Genomic DNA, 22,101 nt, shown 5'->3' with positions numbered 1-22,101 from the left:
CCGCAGCGCCCGGGGCGGGGCGGGCTCCGGGCCCCTCACGCCTCACGGGCGGCGCGCGAACGCCCCGCCCCTTCGCGCCCGGCCCCGCGGAGGCTGCCGGGTAGCGGTGGTCACGTGTGGCGGTGCGGCGGGCGGCCGCGGGTACCGGCCATGAGCGGGCTCCTGCTGCGCGCCCTGCGCTCCGCGCTGCGCGTGCCCGCCGCCGCGCGCCCCCTGCGCACCGCCGCGCCGCGCGCCGCCTTCGCCAAGGAGCTCTTCCGGGGCGCGCTGAGCAAGGTGAGGGGTGAGGGGCGCGGGGCGCGCGCGCGACGGCCGCCCGACGGCCGCCATCCCCCCGCGGCGCGGCCCGCTCTGCCCGGGGCCGGCCGCGGGCAACCCCGCCCCCCCGAGGGGTTCCCGCGCCGGCCCGGGGCTGACGGGGGCCGCCTGTGCCCGGTAGCTCGGCGTCCCTGCGCCTGGGGTGCGCGGTTAGCCCGGTTGTGTGGGTTTGAACAAGCAGAAGGCGTGAACCCAGACCCGCAGGAAGGGGCTCGGCGCCGCAGCCTCCCGAAGCTGGCCCTGCCCGGTGCGGAGCTGACAAACGGCAGTCAGGCCCCACCACGTCTAACGCCTTCACGTACGCCTTCTTTCCCCTCGAGTTTCGATAGAACGGTTTTCTGAAAAAAATGTAGCATTTACTCGGTGCTGATACTGGGAACTGGCATAATTCCTGGAAATAACGCGGCTGGTTCTGTTTGGGCTGAGGTGCGCTCTCCTCTTTAAAACAGGAAAGGTAATAAAAGTTAGAAGCGTGCTTCTCACGCGGTCTTTCTGCTTTTTGTGTTAGTCACTCGGGTTGTTGTGTTTATCCAAACCTGTCAGGCCACACTGCATCCAGTTTACGCCCCGAACGGTTGCATGGAGTGCTCACCACACAGGGCCATGTCAAGCAGCACGGACCCACAGCCCTCCAACCTGTGCACTCAGGACATTAAGCAGGCAGAACACGCTGTACACTGCCAAGGAACAGTGCTTATGGCCTGGACTTTGAAAATGTCGTAATTTTAAATTGATTCTGATGTGAATGAAAGTTACCTATTTTTTAATTCCAGAATGGGATTATATTGACAAAATTTGTGGTTAATGAAGGATTTTTCACAGAATCACAGAATCGTCTAGGTTGGAAGAGACCTCCAAGATCACCTAGTCCAACCTCTGACCTAACACTAACAAGTCCTACACTAAACCATATCACTAAGTTCAACATCTAAATGTCTTTTAAAGCCCTCCAGGGATGGTGACTCAACCACCTCCCTGGGCAGCCCATTCCAATGCCTAACAACCCTTTTGGTAAAGAAGTTCTTCCTAACATCCAACCTAAACCTCCCCTGGCGCAACTTTCGCCCATTCCCCCTCGTCCTGTCACCAGGCACGTGGGAGAACAGACCAACCCCCACCTCGCTACAGCCTCCTTTAAGGTGCCTGTAGAGAGCGATAAGGTCTCCCCTGAGCCCCCTCTTCTCCAGGCTGAACAACCCCAGCTCCCTCAGCCGCTCCTCGTAAGACTTGTTCTCCAGACCCCTTACCAGCTTCGTTGCCCTTTTGCATCCATATCTCTTAAAATTTATTTTCTCCCTAATGCTTCTGATTTGTTTGGGTGTGTATTACAGTTGACTCCTGTAGATTTCATCAGATAACATTTCTGAACCTTTCCCACAAATCTGAATTTTCACAGTTTTTAGAACCTAGTATTTGAAAGGTATATGTTCTTGAATTTTAATTTCAGTTGCATGATTCGTGCTTTTTTTAATGTCTGTTATTTTAGGAAGAAGTTTTCCCTTATCCAGAAATTAGCAATGAAGAACTAGAGGAGATCAACCAGTTTGTAGGACCTGTAGAAAAATTCTTCAATGAGGAAGGTACAGTTATTAGTTTCTTATTTGTGCAAGTGATTCAGCGACTGCAAAATTATTCAACCATAGCAGTTGAATATGATTGTTATAATTTAAGTCATTTTATGCATTTGTTGCCAGTCATATAGTGCTCGATGATGCTATAGGCATGTTGATTCATGGGATTTTCATGTAGACTACTTGGATGCTGATGAGAATAAATAAATCTTGAAAACAAAAGAAAATGAACAAAAATACAGAACAAGAAGGGAGGTGAAAGAATTCTGAGAGAGAGGTAGGATTTGAAATTGTTTAGCTTGGTTGTATTATTGCCATTTGCTATTTACTGTATTGTAATTCTTTTTCTTTTTTCTTTTCTAATTCTTTTGTGAAACTTTTTACTTGTACTGTACTAAACCTGTTCTCAGCAAAGCTTTGCAGAGATAAATGGAGGGTCTTTGAGTAGCTACGGAAAATCAGAAGTATTTATAGTTTTTCAGCTACAGAGTAATGATTCTGTCTGGGAAAAGTCATATTAGCTGTATGCATTCCAGAGAGGGTTGCAGGGTGTTTCTTCTATTAGTGCTGCAATAGATGAGCCAATTCAAGAACAGTTGTAGAAAATTGCTTTCTACAAACAGCAATTTCTGAGATAGTTAAACAGTATTGTCTCAGATCTCCTGCTGACAAAGCTACTAGGTTGAGATTGCCAAACGCTGCAGGAGTATGAAGAAGCCGGTGATTGTCACAGGTGACAATTTATGAGATGCAATTATTAACAATAATAACGTAGCATTGCTCACTGACGGTAAATTAAGAATTTATGCAGATTACATTTTGGGGGAACAGCATTCATTGAGTAAAAAAGCCGGTATTTAAGGGAGGATTGCTCATCTTTGTTTGATTTCATAGCTATTTTTGTTTAGTTATTCAGGGTAATTTATGTGTACAGGATAAAAATAGGTTAGGAGAGCACCCCTAAGCAGTTAGAAACTTGATATGATTGGCATTGCATAAGGGAATTCATCTCAGCAGTTATTCTAAAGCTTAACAATCTGCAGACACTACAGACAGAGGTCTGTATGGGCATAATAGAGGAAGAAATAATAATATAAAAAAAAAAAAGCCTTTCTTCCCCAAAACAGTTGGTGGCATACCACAGATATGTATCTTACACAGTATAGCTAAAAACTTAGTGTGGAAAAACATCTTTTCTGTAGATGTTTTTCCTGTTTGAGTAACTTCACTCAGAAGTGCAGCAGAATGCTTAGTTGCGTCCCTCAGTTGCATTTCATACAGACATGACAGCATCATTTAACTGTGGTGAACGTAAGTTTCTTTAGCAACGTGCTATTACTTCTGAAGAGTTACTTCTTTTTGAGAACTTTTTGGAAGGATGGCTTACAGTCCTTTTGCTGCAGCTTGCATCCTTCCCTGGCTGCCTAATATGATTCTTGTATATTTTCACTGTCACCACACAGAACTGCTCTGGTAATCCCTCAAGAATTTAAGTAACTCATAAGAACACGATTTTTGTAATTAACCCATTTATGTTCTTTTGTTCTTTTTTTAATCCTAACCCTGGCATAGCTCCAGAAGAAAATCCTAGAAATACCTAGCTTGCTCCAGTCGTGGGTTCTGCTAGCATGCATATGCACAAGCTGTGCACATAGAAACATTTGAGATAATGAAGTACAGATCAAATCTTTCCCATTTCCAAGTCCTTTTCCCATATCTGTCATCACCATATCATTATAATCTTTATACCTGGGACCTTCCAGTTGTTTATGACTTTCAGGGTGTCACGAGGTGGGATACTTAAGTGGAGTGTTGGTTCCATGGCAGATTAGGTTTTTCTTAATGTCTTCAGCTCATTTCATGAATAGACTAAAAAACAGCCATTGTGAAAAGTGATGGGCTCAGGTTAATTTGAAGGATAACGCATTCTGGAAATGCTTTTTTTCTGGAAGCAGAGTTGGGGTTTCTGGGTGGAGTGTTCAGGGCTTACCTGAGCGGTCGTGTTCAGAGTCCAGGAAGTCAGTTATTCACCTTGCTGGGAGGCAGACTGGTTGGGGCCCCAACCAACCTGATGTACTTGTCATCCTACAGAAGCTGGTTTAGGGTTTGAGACTCTTCCAATTGCAAGGGGATGACGGCAAACACGACAGTTGGTAGGATCAGGCTAAACCTAGAAAGAGCAGCTCTTGTGAAGTTGGGGATGAGATGTACATCCGTATCTGGTGCAACAGGTGCCGTGTCTTTTTACTAAAGATGCTTTAGTAAGACTACAGGGTAATTACAGCAGGGAAGGGTGCGATGCTCCAGCAGCCCCTTTTTCCATAGGTTATTTCAGTTCTTCAGCTCTGGGCTCTCAAACTGGTATTTAGGTTAGAGGTCACAGTGCTGCTCACTCAGAGACACGGTGACCTGGGCTCTGATTTGAGAACACTGCAGTCTCAGAGATTTTTTCTGCATTAAGAAACAATGTTTTTAAATTGTAAAATTATGTGTATCTGTAGTGGACTCTAAGAAGATTGATCAAGATGCAAAAATCCCGCCTGAAACTTTAAAAGGACTGAGGGACCTGGGTCTCTTTGGCATGCAGATTCCAGAGGAATATGGTGAGTAAGTGATCAAAAAGAATAACTATCTGTAACTTTTGTGTCTTGCAAAAAGTGTCCGTACTATCCTGCGTGCAGTCATTTGGCCTGGACGTCCACATCAGGAGCGCAGGCTTCCACTCTGGGGAACAAAGAGATGCAGACACTGAGAGGGTCAGTTGGCTCTTCAGGGAGCTATGGATATTCTTAGCTCAGGCACTTAAGTTAGACAACTAAATTTAGATGGTGTACATTCCCCTCGGCATAGCATTTTCCTTTTTGTTTGTTTTCTGGATGCAGTAGAGTAGCGTGATGTTTTATGGGACTTGCAGTACTAGCTGATGATTTCTAAAATTACACCAGGTTCAAACATGGAACTTATCTGTCAAAGCTGTCACCTGTCATTCACAGATAGGAATGTTTGATCATACAAAGGTATAAAAGTATAATGATGACTTATTCAAAGTATAGCTTTTGTATAAAAACTTCTTGTGCAGTACTGAACAAAAAGTTTCTGTCCTGATGGACATTATAGTATAAATTGGGGTCAGAGACATGAGTTACTCAGTGGATTACCCCTTAAACTTGCAAAGGCATTTTTAAGAAAATTATAATCTTATTCTGATGCATTTTAGAAATGGGATTGAAACTAATACCTAATATGAAATAAGTAAGGTAAGAGATCCTCGCATTGTCGTATTGTCTTTTGAAGAAGACAACTTTGTCTTCTGAGTTGTTCTCTTCAGAACTGTGTTTGCCCATCTGCAGACACTAGTTTCAGTGGGGAAGACATCTAATTTTTGAAGAGAATAGTATGAAACAATGTATTTGTGTTGGTAATTACACTAATAACTGCATAAAGCTGGAGACACACCTCAGTATTTATTTTCTGTAAAGCAATACCCTATTTTACATAACATTTTTTCATTTGTTGTTTTATTGTCTTAGGCAACATAACTAGTGTTGCTGTGCTGCACTGATTTCAGTTATTTAAATAAAGCTACTTTTTTACTTTTTAACTAATACACTGCTAACAAGGTTATTTCCCATTTTCTGTTGTTTAAACCTGCTGTACTTCTGTTGGTGGTGCCTGTCATATTTTAAAATTCTTCAGTCATACATAGTCAGTGCTTCATTCATGGTATGGTATTCTTCCTAATGGGTTGTAGTAGTGGCGTATTTGTTAGAAGCATTAAAATGCAGAACTTCAGTGGGAAAAATGGAGCTCTTGTAAATCATGTAATAGTGGCTCTCTTAAAGAAGTAACGGTGGGACTTGTAATTAATGTAAGGGTGCTGTGAAGGAAGAGGGTGTAAGAAGCACTGATTTGAATGAATGGCAGCGAGGAGGCTTTGCTCTTGTGTTTATTTAACACACAGAAAATAGTAGCACCATTGAGACATCTGCTGAAATAAGGTGTGCACAGAATCACAGAGCGGCCAAGGTTGGAAGGGACCTCTGGGGACCACCCAGTCCAACCCCCACCCAAGCAGGGTCACCCACAGCATGCTGTGCAGGGTCACGTCACGGCAGGGTTTGAAGACCTCCAGAGACAGAGGCTCCACCGCCTCTCCGGGCAGCCCGTGCCAGTGCTGTCACCCTCACAGTAGAGAAGTTTTTCTTCATCCTCAGATGGAACCTCCTGTGTTTCAGTTTGCGTCCATTGCTTCTCATCCTGTCACTGGGCACCACTGAGAAGAGTCCGGCCCCATCGTCTTGACACTTCAGATATTTATACACACTGATAAGGTCTCCGCCCAGCCTTCTCCAGGCTAACCAGGCCCAGCTCGCTCAGCCTCTCCTCGTAAGAGATGCTCCAGTCCCCTCATCATCTTCGTAGCCCTCCACTGGACTCGCTCCAGAGCTCTGTCTCCCTCTTGTTCATTATCCTGACTTCTGCCACTGTCGAGTAAAGAGTTATTAACCTGGGCAAAGGATTATCTTGATTAGATAGAATTGTTTATTCAGCAGTAATATATACAATAGTCTTAAGTTATGGGGAGCAGGACTCCTAATGCTGAAAACAGAAAGTCCTTGAACATTAGACTCATACAGATGTGACTTTGATTTATCCTTCTTCTCTTTTCAAGCTCCTTACAAATAGTCTCTGTATTTGCAGCAGCAGATCACAGAAAGGTGGTGCTGGTGTTGAGTTTGTTTCTTGATATACTCACATTTTTTGATTAAAAACGTCTTTTGAAGTGTTGTATTTTATTCTCCTTTAGTACCAGTTTGGAAGTCCACATGGGGAACTGTTCCATGTCAGTTCCAGGCCGTTTTCTGCCCTGTTTCCACTGCAGCTGGGCGCAGCCTGGCTGCTCGCGCTTGTCTTTGTATCACTGCCAGAGCCTGCCTCGACTGAGACATGCCCAGCACTGCTCCCTCTGCAGCCGGGCAGCTGGGAAGCTGCACACGGGTTAATTGTCTGGGTTCGTAGGATCACATGGAGATGTCACAAAACATTAGTTTATGCTGGAAGCACAGAAATTCAGAATAGAGCAATTTTTATACCAAGTCTTTTACCGTTTTTCACGTGCAGTGTGTTTAAATAAGCTTGTTTTCTACCATTTGCTGGATTATGCTGTGTTTGCTACATTTGCATGCACGTGTGCTTGAATACAAACAGACCTGCTTTTTGATTAGTACTAAATTCAGCACAACTCAAGAATTGAAAAACTCTCAGTTTCTAAAATGTGTTTTCCTGTCACAACTGCAGCAGTATGGTTCTTATTTGTGGACGTAGTCCATGCTAAGATATCCCCCCGTTATATTTTTGATGTTTCTTTACTTGAAAGGGATTTTTGGGGTGGGAAGGGGGAAGTTAAATCCTAAAGTATCTGCTTAGAACAAAACACATTTGTTCCAGGTGGTCTTGGCCTATCAAATACCATGTATGCACGCCTGGGAGAAATCACTTCTCTAGATGGATCCATTGCAGTTACGCTGGCAGCTCACCAAGCTATTGGGCTGAAGGTAGAGTTCTTTTATGTCAAGTAGTTCTTTGCAACTGGCATAGAAAAGGTGAGGTGAAGTTTGTTTAGGTACAGAGTGAGAGTGTTGTGACTAATAATAAATAAGAATTAAATGATCCCAAGTTCTGTAAATTGAGCCAGCTTGATCAAAATAGCTGGAAGAAATATGGAAAACAGTAAAATATCAGTAGTAGGGCTAAAATTACAGGAAGGTGGTGCAGTCATGCAGAGGATTCAGAAGGGTGCAACTTTTTCCAGCTGAATGAGGCTGCATATTATATTATGGGAGGTAAGAGATGAAAATGTATCCAAGATCAATGTGTTGTAGCCAACGCATGAATTTTAAACTATTTTTCTGTATAATGTAGACTGAGGAATCTAACTCGTAACACCTTTTATGGTGGCTGGGTAGTAGTATTCTGAAGCTTGAAATAGCACAAAGGTCTTTATAATAACAAAAAATGTTATTCTTGGAATTGAGTGGATAATGCTAATTAAAAACAAGTGTTTATTCCTCATTTTGCTTCCCCATCTGTAGAAGGGGGATAATGAGCTGACCTGATCTGTAAAGCGGTCTAATGAGGACTGTAGTGTAAGCTGCGACGACTGTTCCTCTTGCTGTGGCCAGTTTGGGTCAGTTGTGGTTAATCCTTCCTAAATATGCTGAGTACCTGTATCTTAGCTATTTAATCATAAGAAGTCCCCTGTATAGAAAGTAAATACAGCTCTGTACAATCAGAGATAATTAAAATAAGTACACTCACCAAAAAAATGTTGAATGCCTTTATAATGAAATAATTGAGAAAATAGGTAAATCACGTGTTCTGTTCTCTGATTAAGAGCTTTTAAAATTGATGCTTTTGATTCACATAAAGTCATAATGAAAGTAATGAAGGTATGACAAATTATGGAGTGCTGTCTCAGTGCTCGTACCTTTCCGAGCAACAATTAAATCTTCATTTACAGCATAAGTATAGTGAAACCTTCCCTAGAAGGCAGTCTTAACAATAAGCCATTTCCTATGGGCATTTGAATAACTCTGCTGATAACGTCGACATATTTTAAAGTCAGTTAAATAATAATGTCCTTTGTTTCTTAAACTCTTTTAATATTACCTTGTAATACCATATAATTTACAAATTAAGCTTCCCGAACTTGTCAAAGTTTGTCAGCTTCTTTTCACACAGTTCAATGCTGAAAAGTTTTCTATTAATTGTTTAGGGGATTCTCATTGCTGGCACTGATGAACAGAAAGCAAAGTACCTGCCTAAACTGGCATCTGGGGAGCACATTGCAGCTTTTTGTCTCACTGAACCTGGAAGGTACTGGTTTTGTAATTATGGCAAATTTGTAAAAATAAATAAATAAATAAAATAAAAATAAATAAAAAGGGTGTTTCAGAAAGCCAACACTAAAATGGTATTTTTTATTGTCTTTGTTACATTGGTTGTTTGGTTACTGCGTTAAATATTTACTGTTTTGCACCTGTGTCCTCAGTGTATATGTCAATAGCTATTTTTAAAATCACGCATTCTGCTTATGGCAGTGTTCATGAAATCACTAACTGGTGTTTGATTTTAGCTGCATTAATTTTCACAGTTGTTCCCATCTCAACTATTTATCCACTTAATTCCTGGCATTGCTGAATATAAATTAAAAGGATACTTTATGCCATATCTCCCTAGGTACTAGTTGCAGCACACAGAAACAATTGTTTTTAGAGCTGAATTTTAGAACTCTGACCCTATTAAAGAATCAGATGAGATCTTGGTGTTTCAAGAACTCAGCAACTGTCTTCAGCTGAAAGCCCAAAGTGAGCCATTGTGGCATTTTAATTTGTGCAAGAGGAAGCTTGCTTCAAGGGGGAGATTATTATGCACTTAGTTATGTAATAAGGTGGTGATTGAAGAGAGTGCTTGAACTTTCAATCACAGAACATAAACTTTAATTGCTTTGTTGTAATTGAACTGCTAATTCTGCTCCCATGGAAAGTATGTGATGTGCCCAAATGCTCATTGATAAATACTGTCACAGGTTCGTTTATTTTTAATTTCTGTTGAACCTTTTTTCCGTTAAGATACACAACTAGGGTAGAGTTTTAAACTTGTGATTTAGGATAACATTCGGTGTATGGTCAAGTAGCTCAAAGTGTAGCTCAACAGAGTTGCTTGTATGGCATTCTGAAGACTCGGGTCAGGTCATAAGATTGATAACATACATGTTAATCAGCAGAAATGGCCCTGCAGGGTAATTTAAGTAGATTTCATCAGAACTATTGAATCTAATAAGTTTCCTTATTACTAAAGAACTAAAATTTTTATAGTACTATTTAATGCAACTGTAAACATTCTTTTTTAAAGGATGGGAAGAGGGAAAAAAATATAGGTCTGTTTTTTAGAGTGTATTTATTTCTTTAAACACTAACCAAACACTTGTTTGGCTTTTAGTGGAAGTGATGCGGCATCCATCCAGACAAGAGCAACGCTCAGCGAAGATGGGAAGCACTTCTTACTGAATGGCTCCAAGGTATCCACTCACAGAGTGGAAGTACTACAGTTCTTCTGTTACAAGCTTATAGAAAGCACTTTTGTCTTTTGCAGGATTATAATTCATTGGTTTTACTAGGTAAGACTCTAGCTTGGTAACTGCGTCAGGCTTTTGGGATTTCCAAACTAGTGAAGGATGACCATGTCAAAAAGACAGCATGTTGGTTTAGGACCAATCAGAAAAGAAAAGTACACTGCTCAGGGAATGACTTTTGCTCACCAGGCATTCCGTCAGATAAGAAAACATCCTCTTAAGTTCCTTCTCTGTTATCCCCAGGTCAGAGTGCGCAGGTTTTTAGGGAGGATTAGTTAGTTAGTTCTCTGTGACAGCACAGGTGAAGAGAAACCTGAAACAATGTTTTCCCCTCTTTTCATTCTTCATCATGCTAGATTTCTTAGGTATTTTTGAAAGGAAAGTTGACAGGGCTGCTTGGAACATTCTTGCTAAAAGCAACTGGCAGAATACGCTCTTGAAGATACACGTACATGTACTGACTTCAACAGTGTTTGATACTCTTGAGGACTTGATCTGTTGTTATTGATATACTTGTCTATGATGTGAAGAGATGCAACCTGTGGCCTGCTTTGTAGTATTTTTCATCAAAGGTGAAATTATATTGGGCAGTGGATGTAAAGGCCCTTGTACCCCTCGCATGCCATAAGTAACAGGATGCACAAGCTTTTGTGAAAATGCACCAGAGATCTTAATTTAATTGAACCTCTTTTGTAACCACTTGAGAACAGTAGTTACAAAATCAGAACAAATATTTTTCTTTCTTCTCTCAAAACAGGTTTGGATATCAAACGGTGGCCTTGCGAGTGTTTTCACGGTATTTGCTAGGACAGAGGTTGTTGATAAAGATGGACAACTAAAAGACAAAATTACCGCTTTCATCGTAGAGCGAGACTTTGGCGGAGTCACACATGGGAAACCTGAGGATAAGCTAGGCATTCGAGGATCCAATAGTAAGAATCATTTAAAATTGTTAACAGAAATGTTTTAATGTTTTAATTTCTTTAGATTATCCGATTTCAAACGCAAATTAGTCTTTTCCATATAAATTTCATGTTTCTTTACCTAGCTTTTCTTCGGAGTCCTTCCTAATGCCAGCTCTGAACTAATAAATCCGTATTTATGGACACCTGAAGCTGCACTTTTGTGCAGTAAAAGAAATAACTCAGAAGATGAAGCAACCACATAGCTTTAATTTAGAATTGTTTTCTTCGTAAGCTTACAGATGATTGCAGTTTTTCCCAATCTATCATTTGAACTTGATTGCTGTATCAGTTCCATAAAAGTCAAAACTGTAGTTCTCTGTTTATGCAATGTACATTAATTGTATTTTGAATATTTCACATCAGTAATTGATGTAAACCACAGTCTTTTCCCAAATTTCAACTCCTTTGGAAGTTTCCATAATTCTGTCATTCACAGTGCATTAGGAAAACTTTTTCTTTTTTTTTTGTTACAAAAGTCAGTTATGTTCCTGAATGGCTTTTAAATATTTCTACATTATAAGTGAACAGCAATTTACTCTGTGTTTCAGCCTGTGAAGTACATTTTGAAAATACAAAAGTGCCTATAGAGAATGTAATTGGAGAAGTAGGCGGAGGATTTAAGGTAAGCAGGAAATAATTTTTAAAAGTCTGAAGGAAATCTAGTCTTTCTTAACTGTACAGAAGTTTCCTTATGGGTAGTATCAACACTGCCAAGCTGAAGAACACTGGGGGAAAGACTTCTCAGTTTACCTTATGTGCTTTGTATTAGCTAGTTTCACCAGAGCCTTGTGCATGAGCATGCCATAAGTTCAGGTTCATATTTATTTCTTAATAAAATTGTAAGACAGATTCTAATATTTGCTTGGCCTTTAAAAGATGCTTTTCATGGTATAGGAAACACACTGTTCTCTTCTGAAAAGGGAGGATTTTTTTCAACAGAACTTCTGAACTGAACTTTACTGTTTATACTGTTTTCTACTGTTTCTACAACCAGAATTGTGGACTGTGTAGAAAAGGAGAGAAAAGACTGTAGCAGGAAATGGTTTGAGCAAAGTCCAGACCTGTCAGGTGGTTTCCCAGGATCAGATTATAGCACAGGAAAAACTGGGAGTTCACTGGAAGGCTGTCTCAGGCACTGGTTCCTCTGCATTGCACCACAGAAATGTGAAGTCCTGTAAGGTCCTTAACACTGTTCACTTTGCTGTTGTAACCTTTCTCCAAGTATGAGTTGCAAAGCTGTTCTTAATGGTCCTTCTGAGTTTTCCTGCGCCTTCAATAGCAGGCAGCTCCAGACTGAAATGCTAAATAGAATAATTTCCTTTAATGTAATAAACATATGAAAAGGTACTCTTAACAGTTTGTTCTCCAGGGAATTACCACAAGTTGAGAGGTAGGAGCAGTGACTTTTTGCTAGAGTCCTTAAGAGTCTCTTTGAACTGGGTCACCCATGTTTTCTTTGTTAAAAAACAATAACATTAAACTTAAAAATCTATTTGTTTGCACTGTGGAGCTGTATTTGTACACCTTCCATTCTCATTCCCTTTTCATGTATGTTGCTGGAAGAGTCAGCAGAATTTTGACAGTGAATGGCTGTTTAAAACAGACATACAGACATATATCCAAAAATGTATTTTGAATGCACCCGAGCATCTTATCGCACCAAAATTCTGCTTTCTGTAGGTAGGAGGTCCTTTGTTTTGCTCCAAGATTACTATTTGAAAAGAATGAGTTAGTTTTACCAGCTTTTTGGATGGATGTTACAGTCTGCCCACGTATGTCTGGCATAGATAAGAGTAAGACTAAGGTGGGTCTGTTGGGTATAGAGATAGAACTGAGTAAGGATTCAGTGGATCATCAGTACCAGAAAACTACTTCATGTATGACGTGGATGTAGTAGATTGTCTTAAATGCTTAGTTCTAAAGCGTTTCTGTTGGGATGTTGAATGCTGCACTGACCAGAATCAGGGCTGGTTTCACAATATAGGAAGTGTAATCCAGTGATGAGTGACATCCAGGAAAAGCACTAAAAACATGAAGCTAGACAGCAGTAAAAGTTTTGTGGCAACAACATGGCCTAAAAAAAAAAAAAAAAAACATTCATTTTTTTTCACAGGTTGCCATGAATATCCTAAACAGTGGAAGATTTAGCATGGGCAGTGCCTCTGCTGGAATGATTAAAAAATTGATAGGTAGGTGAATTGGGTGTTTTGGATTGCTGGCTGCTACGCAAAAAAAAAAAAAAAAAAACCACAACCGATTTTCATAAGGTATTTAACAATGTTAATTCAAAATAGTAACACTAGTCTTGATTGTAACATCACTGCTGTTACTCATAACACGCTTTGATATCTTTATAATACTAGATTTCCTTGTTAAACATTTTGATTAAAAACCTGTAAAACACTGAAGATTTCAGTTCATACATGGTAAAGCTCTTGCCTCTGTTAAATTCATTCTGCAGTAAAATATTCTCAATAAGTGAACAGCATATGTAGTGTTGCTTTTAGATCCTATAGAGTCCTTAAAATTTCAAATTGGCTCAAAGCTTGCATAGAGTAACAAGTAATAAAATTGGCTTACACCAACAGTTACCCGAAATAGTAACAGGCATCTCTCTCAAAAAAGCAAATTATTAGCACTAAAACATGCTTCCTGCAAGAGTACAGGTTTACGCCTTAGACTCGTGTTGTAAAGCCTTTGGCACAGTATTCCCAGACTTGAGCAGCGCTGTCATTCTGAGGGTGCTTTTCACATTGCTGAAGCAGTAGGGGTTGGTCAGGCAATAGAAGAACACTATGTACAGCAGGCATGAGATGTCACAGTAACAGTTGTGCTGTTTTGAGATGGATTTTTTTTATTTTCTTTTTAAAGAAATGACAGCGGAGTATGCTTGTACCAGGAAACAATTCAATAAGAGACTGAGTGAATTTGGATTAATTCAGGTAATTAAAAAAAAATGGAAAACCTAAATGTCTGTGCTTTGTTTTGACTAAGTGCTAGGATGTAGGTTATGTTGAGGGTCTTTTGGCTGTACTGGGCTGTACTGGTTTAAAAAATTGCTGGAGGTATTGAATTGATATATGTTTAGTGCAGACTTCTGTACGCTGATCTTTTAAGTGATTTTTAAGTGAACGATAAACATGCAAAGTAATTTTTTAAAGCATTTTCATGATTGCTTTGCAGTAGCACTTTTTAATTAAATATTATTTGGTAATATGTTAAACATATAAAAACTGCAGTTACACTGTTCAGTTTCAAAGTTATTGCAGACTTGGCTATGCTCTTCTGCATCTGAATCAATGTATGTTTCCTCTCACCACTATTTTACAGGAGAAGTTTTGTTTTATGGCCGTGAAAGCATACGTAATGGAGAGTATGGCTTACCTCACTGCAGGAATGATGGATAGGCCAGGGTTTCCAGATTGCTCTGTGGAGGCAGCCATGGTCAAGGTAATGTTATTGAAAGACTTGCCTACGGCTTTAAGCTAATACAGACTAACACCTTTCCTGTTTTTCAGTCTGCATTACAAATTGCTTAGAGGCTCGGGTATTTCTTACATACATAAATACAGAAACTTCAGCTAGATTTAAGAACTAAAAAAAAGACATTACTTTTTATTTCCCCCACATTATAGATTACCTTAGATTCAAAGCTTGTGTCACCATACAGAAAATAAAAGCTGACTACAACAGGTTTGGTATATTGCAGTCCTCTTGAGTTCTGTTTTTATGCAGCATCACGCAGTGGAAATAGTGCTAACAGTTTTGTTTCCAGCTGCAGACCTGGCTAAGGAGTTTCTGTCCTGGCTTGAACCCAGAATCAGTTGCAAAATACAGAGTGAGAGAGGCAGGCCCACTCAGGTGGAGCACCACTGTTTAAGGGATTTCTGCAGTGTCAGCCAGGGGACAGATGCTGCAGGCTGGCAAAGCAGCCTTGAGGAGAGCTCACAGATGTTCATCCCCCAGTTATAGTCCCTTACGGTGTGGGGACATTGCAGTAATGTCACAGTCCTTTCAAAGGTCTAACTTGAGGCATAGTAAAAAAGCTACATTGTTTGTGTGTACTGTGTGAAGCATGGTGATTAAAATACTGTTCAACAACAGGTGTTCAGTTCTGAGGGTGCTTGGGCCTGCGTAAGTGAAGCACTGCAAATTCTTGGAGGCCTTGGCTATATGAAAGATTACCCCTACGAACGCTATCTCAGAGACACCAGGATATTGCTGATTTTTGAGGCAAGTATGAATATACTGTTTTACCATAAATTGAAATTAACTTGCTCACCTTCTGTAAACCTGAGGTGAAACAAATCCAGCGCAGTACTCACTTAAATAGGCCTTGCATTCAGTTAGTTGTGAAGTTTGCTATAGTTTGAATAACACTGAAGAACTAATTTGTTTTCTTTGGAGATAATATTGTCCTATAGTAAACTAAGATATGATGGATTTTATAGATTAACCACAAAGTGTGAGCTTCACTAGGAACCGACACTAGCAAGTATTTGTGTATTTATCTCACATAGCTAGGAAGAGTCAATTTCATTCTTGATTAAAGAGCAAAACCAGCCAACCTAGAGCATCATCATCGTATATCGTGGGGAGGGGTTAATACAGTTTTGACGGACATTCTGAATAGTAAAACCAGATATAAGCAGCACCTTTTAGACCTGTTGAAGTAGAGAAGACCTTTCACACTGGACAAGCTATAGGAAGACTTGGTTAAAAACAAAACCAAAAGCACTGGAATTCCTGTAATTCATCTCATTTTCATACTAATCCCAATAGTTCTGTAAAGTTATTTTTCAGCCATATGTAATAATAGATTCCCGAACATCAAATTTGTACAGTACTCATCTCTAGTTTCTGGTTTGCTTTTGCTTTCCAAGCAGGCATGTTGAGCAGTTTTACAGTTACGGAACATACAAATGTTCCTTTACCGAAACAATCCAGAACCTATTTTTTCATCAAAACACATTTAGTCTGGTTTCTTTTTTGTTTTTACATATGTGTGTGTAATAATGAGAGGCTCAACGTCTTCACAACTAAATGAAGGCAGAATTTTATAACCAAGCTAAAGCAGAAAGGACAGTAAACATTTATGGATGGTGGAAGAGTACTTTTCGGTATTAACTAAAACAATGGAACATTAGAAAGGGAAGACAGGCCAGCAGACCTGCTTGGAAAATGTTCAGAAAATGTTCATTAATATTGTAAGCCTTATGTAAGTAAGTGGTTAACAAAAGAACCCCTCCTTAAGACTGTACATAGATCTAAAAAAAAAAAAAAAAAAAAAAAAAGGTGTTTAGTTTTTGTTGCCTGCTTCCAGTATCTGTGATCCTCTGCAGCCATACCTCCTCTAACCTCAAGGAAAAGCAGAGCATGTAAGTTATTTACTGAAAGCAGTTTTGAAATAAAAATATATATAAAAATATTAGCACAGCATATCTAGATTTTTGAAATACTAAAAAATATTTTGTACTTGCTACTGATTTCAGTTTGTATTATGTTTTTTTTTTACAGGGCACAAATGAAATTCTGCGACTGTATATTGCTTTGACGGGTATGCAATATGCAGGCAAAATCTTGACTGAAAAAATTAAGTATGTTCTCATTTATTGCTAGTTTTTATTGAATTAGACTGATAATTACTAAGCCATAGATAAGGCGGAAACTGTAGGAAAAAAACCTGCTGTATTTCTAAATATATTGTCTAAAGGCAGTTCAATGCATAGGGGTCTTTTTTTTTTCTCTTTAATTGACAATGTTTTATATGTTTAGGAACCTTGGCCAATTGTGTCTTACCTTCTAAGTCCAGCTTGTATAAAATACTTTCTTACAAGACCAGTAATTAAAATTGCATGACTTAAGATTTTATAAGGAAGTGTTATTGTTAAGACAGACAGCTGTATCATATCTATTGAGTGTATATACTGGTCTCTCTAATTTACTGTACTGTTGAAAGGAACTGGGTGTGAACCATATTGTATACTTTTAAGGCTGTATAGTTGTTCTCCAGACTTCACGGTAAAATGGACTAAAAGATGTCATGCTAGATAAACTGTAGATGTTTCGGTAATGTCTTTAAAATTTCAACTGGTTATCTGAACCGCCTGAAATTTCCCTTGCAAACCAGCAAATGTATTTTAACAGCTGTTGTTTACCCACCATTTTAGAGAAATCAAGAAAGGAAATGTAGGAGTGGCGCTGGAGGAGTTTCTAAACAAACTACGGGACTCGATGGGCAGAAAAGTGGACTTTGGGCTAGCTGGTGACCGTGGACTGGTGCATCCCAGCCTCCAGGTAAAGGGGTGGGAGAGGCGGGAACACAGCGCTCCTTGATAAGAGCCAGGCACTGGTCTTTCATATTTGATTCCCTTCGCTGCTTGTCACAACTTTGTAACCTGTTTATGCAAGACAAAGTATATGCTTACGTGAGATTTACAAACTTAAGCAGATTTTTATATTATTTCAGGGGTAAGGACTTATAATGAATGTTATAACTCTGTATTTATACCAAATCCAGGTTTAGATCTATTTTAAGTAATTTATATAAGTTGACCCTTCACAGTATTAAAGTCTTCCCTTGTAATGGTCAGTTGCTGCTGTACATAATAAGCTCAGTTACAAGACACAATGCTTCTTTTTTTTTTTTTTTCTGTTTAATAGTAATATAGTTTTGGTGAACTACTTGCGTAATCAATTCTTAGGACAGAGAAGAAAAAAGGTACTTCTGGTTTTTTTTTGATAGAAAAAAAGTATAAGGTGTGTTGTTCCTATGATGTTTTTAGTGTTCTGAAGAACTGTAACAAAATGGTATTTTTCAGTATACATGTCCTCTAGGTCAGCTATTTCAGGCACACAGGTAAGAGGATTTGCTAGGATTTGCTAATACTATTCTGTGCACGTAAGGAAGCTCAACAGCATACTTCTTCGGGTAAATACACCGTGTTCTGCAGTGCCTCCAGTGTACACGTGTCAGTTGGTTTAACTGTAGTGATGCTGACCTACCTGATACGCTAGATTGGAACTTCTTCTGAATACCTCAAACCCACATACTTACATTCAGATTACAAGAATCATCATAATGAATTAATTGCATTTAAGTATTAACAAAAGCCAAATATGACACTGGAAATTTTTCTACCTCCTTACCACCAGAATTTGAAAATATTGATGAATTCACCCAATAGTACCACATAACCTTCATTTTCAGGGCTTTCGTGACCTGCAGCATGTAAAGTGAGAATTAGGTTTGTTGTGCAGACCACATAGAAGAGATTTGTCAGATTATTATTTGCATAAGCATAAAGAAGACTGTATTGAAAAGTTACCGAAGTAAAAGCCAGAACATTTTAAATGCCTGTTTTATAGCAAAAGAAAGGTGCTTTAACTGGCTTTCAGTGGGGTGAATATTAAGAACACAGTACTTGCCAAGAGAAAATTCTGGTCGTTTTTGGCTTTCAAGATAACAGGAATGCAGCTAAACAGTGATTTTCCCCTCAGAAAAGATTCAATATTTTTTAATCCCATTCCTTTTATGTACATAGGCAAACTTCCTCTCCTTTATAGGTGGGAAGATACAAAATGATTTAAGATCGACTTAAATGGAAATCCTAGTCACTGACCAGAAGTTGGCAGTATCATTACCTTTAGCAGAAAATTGAACTTCCATGTTTGAGGGGAAAGGTGGTCTTTCTTGTGTTGGGACACACACATCTAGGGGTTTCTACAACATTGCCTGTTGGTTGCTCAATTTAGTATACTTTATTCCTTTGTTTTGACCACTGTGCAGGCAGTGTAACTACTTTCTCATGCAGCAGGTAGTCTCATCCAGGTCAAGATTTTGGTTTATTGGCTGGGCAGCATAGGAGAAGCTTATACTTTCCAGTATATGCTTTGCCATGTATGCTTGTTGGGAAATGTCCCTTTTTACAGTTGGATTTGGTTTTTTGTTTGTTTGTCTTTTAACCTGATCAAATTGTTTAAATGTACTGAATATTTAAAATATGTATATCCTGTTTTATAGGAAAGTGGCAAGAAACTCGAGGAAAACGTTTATTATTTTGGAAATACAGTGCGAGGCCTGCTAAGTAGGTTTGGCAAGGTAACCGTTTTTTTTCTGTTATCTTCAAGTTGTATCTTTGAGTTTTTCCTCAACCACATTGGCCTCACTAGAATCTAGACTGGACTGTGTTCGTATGACACGGGCTAGGATTTTCTTTACACACCTGGTTTCCATTGACTATAAAAAAAATACTGAAATTCTGTACACAGTTGATGTAATGGACAACTTACCTTGTTTTTGTTTTGTTAAAAAAAAAAAAAAAGTCTCTGAATTAGCTGTTTTCTTCTATCTCTGTTACCATAAATCCTGCCTGCTGCAGTGACTATCTGAGTACTTTAAGTACTTCGTTGTAAGCAAGCCATTTCCTCTTTCCCAAATGAAGAGCTATACCAGCACAATTTGAATTATGCTTATTCATTTATATTCTAGAGCAAGTGAATCTATAATTATGCCATTCAAAGTGGTTTAGTTAAATAGGAGAAACCAAACTTAGGATACCCTGGATTTTTGAGAGCCATCTGATGTGTTTTGTGAATGCTTATCAGACTACACCGTGGAGCATGAACAGATTTTTCTTGAGTAGGCTTAATATTTTGGTACTTGAATTTCAGTGATTTTGGTGTTTACCAAAGTGGTTTCAAGACACAGCAATTTTACTGCTTGCTGCAAAGGCTGTAAAAGGTAGAACATAGTTAACCTGTAAATTACTGACTTCGTAGGGGTAGAAAATCAGTGTAACAACTAACCTGTATATACTAAATTAAGTATGAACATAAATACAAACTATGGAAAAAATGATTTGATTGAAGTCTGCAAGCTAATCATTTTTATTCTTCTAGACAATAGTGGATGAGCAGTTGGTTCTGAAGAGAGTGGCAGATGTAGTTATTAATCTGTATGCAATGACAGCAACTATATCCAGAGCCAGCCGGTCTATCAGTATTGGCCTGAGAAATCACGACCATGAAGTAAGTGTACATTAATATCAGTCATACCCATTTATCAGCTACGCTCCATGGATCATGTACCTTAAAAAAACAGAATTTATTGCCATTCTGCCTCGTTACATGTTTTGTAGTAAGAGGCACTGCATATCTTCAGACCTTGCCCTGAAACGTTACAGCCTGCGTACATTTTACAAGTCTCTAATCAGCTGCTTTTGTCTTGACTAGCCAACTTTCCCCTCAACTCTGAAAGATGTTTGTTGCATTCTTTGCTGCAGAAGCACGATGCTGTTCTAAAAGTGTGTTAAACTATCAGACAGCGCATGCTAATGGCTCAGACTTTGCAAAATCTCAGTGACAAATAGCCTTCGTTACACTAAAACTACACACTGTATGTTAGGAATTTGTATCTATTGCAGCAAACTCTCCTGTGAGCCTGATAGTGTACCAATTTGTTTCTAAACTGATTGGTGCAAGAATGCAGTAACGACACCAATTACCTGTCATGTGAGCTGTAATGTTGTCAAAGTATTTAAAATATTTTAACACACATTTATGAATGAATTATGAATTTGCATGTTCTCTTAAACCTGCTAATACCATGCTGTTCTTCCAAAATGCTTTCCAAAAAGTAATAATGCTTTATCATTAGTAATAATATATAACAACAACAGTATTTTGTCACTAAATGTCTTGAAAGTAAAGTGAGAGAGTTTGACAGCAGGTGATTAGGGTAGATCATTTAAAATTTCATGGTAACAATTATGCTACATGACAAGTAAATTCACTACAATCAAGTGTGAGAAAAATTCAGACTGATTAAACTTTAGTCTTTAGTGGTCTGGAGACTTACTTCAGATTTTGTGTGCATAAGCCCCTTCTGGATTTACTACCACAAATGTCTTTTTGTCAGTTTTCAGTGAGGTCATCCCAACTCTGAGACTCAGTAGCTGTGGGAAATAAATAACAACTAAGCATAAATTATTATCCTACAGGGCTCCATATCAGAGGTACAAAACTAGAGGTTCAGAAGCTTAAAGTATTTTTACTGCATAAATTTTGTTCATGAAATTCATTTAGTAGTTTTTAATTGAGTTTTACTACTCTTTCTCAGGTGCTGCTTACAAATATCTTCTGCACAGAAGCGTATTTCAAGAATAATTACACCATGGCTCAATTACAAAAATGTAAGCTCTATAAAATATATGAAGTATTTTTTATGCTCTTACGGCTTTGTCTCTAAACAAAAGTAGGTATTTTTTATATGACCAACAGAATTTTCCGCAGTGGGGAGGAAAACAAGATCTATCAGTAACAAATTCTCCTGTAAAGAATACATTAGCTAACAATCAGGAATTTGATCTATTCATCTCTAAGTACTAACCATTTAGATACTTGTTTTGTGAAAGATTCAGTCTGCAATAATCAGAATCTTTTTAGAAGACGCTGAAATTTTTTGCCACTAAAGTTTAGATACTTGTATTCTAAAATCCTTTTTAAAAGAAAATTAGAAAAGCTGTATACTGTACTTAAGTTACCTTTCCTTTTGCTTCTCCATAGATGCAGATGAAAATCTGGATGACTGTATTAAAAAAGCTGCAAAGCATGTGCTGGAAAAAAGAGCTTATACCTGTTCACATCCACTGGACAGGACATTCTAATTACTTCACTGACAGCAAATACTGATGAATGTAAAATGAACAGCAACTAATTTTCTGTAACTCAAGTATTTGACACCTTAAAAGTAACTATTTCATGAGTTTACCAAATGTAACCAGCTGTATTGTATCTGTGTAAAATAAAACTAAAACAAACTTCATATAAAGAGGATAAATAAATTTTATTTAATTCTCAAATTATCTCATTAGATTTATGTCTGTCTGTTTCTTTTGATGCTAAATAAAAGCAGTTGAGATTCAGATTGAAATATGTTTTTTCTGGAAGGTGATTTTTTTCTTTTTTCTTTTTTTTTTTCCTTTTTTTTTTTTTTTTGTCTTTAAGCTTAAATCAACTACTTACTGGAAGACCATTTACTTACAACAACTTTTGCTTGGAGGGGACCTTGGGAAGTCAACTTGCCCAATGCACTGTGAAGGGCAGGGCTAAG

The 22,101-nt window shown here is 38.8% G+C and overlaps 2 protein-coding genes across 11 annotated transcripts in view; one reads left to right on the top strand and one right to left on the bottom strand.

Moving 5' to 3' along the window:
- Nucleotides 1-117: 117 nt before the first annotated feature.
- On the top strand, nucleotides 118-21,853 carry ACAD9 (acyl-CoA dehydrogenase family member 9). The gene is made up of 18 exons (XM_067002866.1): nucleotides 118-276; nucleotides 1,805-1,898; nucleotides 4,391-4,492; nucleotides 7,338-7,444; nucleotides 8,665-8,765; nucleotides 9,891-9,969; nucleotides 10,781-10,955; nucleotides 11,537-11,610; nucleotides 13,102-13,177; nucleotides 13,860-13,930; nucleotides 14,319-14,438; nucleotides 15,093-15,221; nucleotides 16,506-16,585; nucleotides 17,159-17,285; nucleotides 19,012-19,089; nucleotides 19,890-20,018; nucleotides 21,109-21,181; nucleotides 21,555-21,853. Exons 1-18 carry the CDS (start codon nucleotides 151-153, stop codon nucleotides 21,653-21,655), a joined length of 1,842 nt encoding a protein of 613 aa, XP_066858967.1. The 5' UTR covers nucleotides 118-150; the 3' UTR covers nucleotides 21,656-21,853.
- Nucleotides 5,605-22,101, bottom strand: part of CFAP92 (cilia and flagella associated protein 92 (putative)) — a 97,173-nt gene continuing 80,676 nt past the window's right edge. For 5 of the 10 annotated variants that reach the window (XM_067002851.1, XM_067002850.1, XM_013187668.3 and 2 more), the window contains one exon: nucleotides 19,300-20,944. In XM_067002851.1, coding sequence (XP_066858952.1) covers nucleotides 20,904-20,944 — 41 coding nt within the window. In that variant the 3' untranslated portion in view covers nucleotides 19,300-20,903. Of the gene's footprint in view, nucleotides 6,397-11,592; nucleotides 13,063-18,072; nucleotides 18,211-19,299; nucleotides 20,945-22,101 lie in introns of those variants that run through there. The other 5 variants (XR_001209670.3, XR_001209668.3, XR_001209672.3 and 2 more) reach the window with 5 other exon arrangements.

The sequence above is a fragment of the Anser cygnoides genome, chromosome 10 (genome assembly GCF_040182565.1).
Source record: "Anser cygnoides isolate HZ-2024a breed goose chromosome 10, Taihu_goose_T2T_genome, whole genome shotgun sequence".
Lineage (NCBI taxonomy): Eukaryota > Metazoa > Chordata > Aves > Anseriformes > Anatidae > Anser > Anser cygnoides.
This window is presented reverse-complemented; position numbering and strand designations above follow the sequence as displayed.

What these genes read in the sequence shown, in the direction of transcription:
- ACAD9 (XM_067002866.1), top strand. Translation starts at nt 151, where the DNA reads ATGAGCGGGCTCCTGCTGCGCGCCCTGCGCTCCGCGCTGCGCGTGCCC. An exon ending in AGGCATTCGAGGATCCAATA is followed by an intron (nt 10,956 to 11,536) that starts GTAAGAATCATT and finishes TCTGTGTTTCAG; the next exon opens with CCTGTGAAGTACATTTTGAA. An exon ending in TGGTGCATCCCAGCCTCCAG is followed by an intron (nt 17,286 to 19,011) that starts GTAAAGGGGTGG and finishes CCTGTTTTATAG; the next exon opens with GAAAGTGGCAAGAAACTCGA.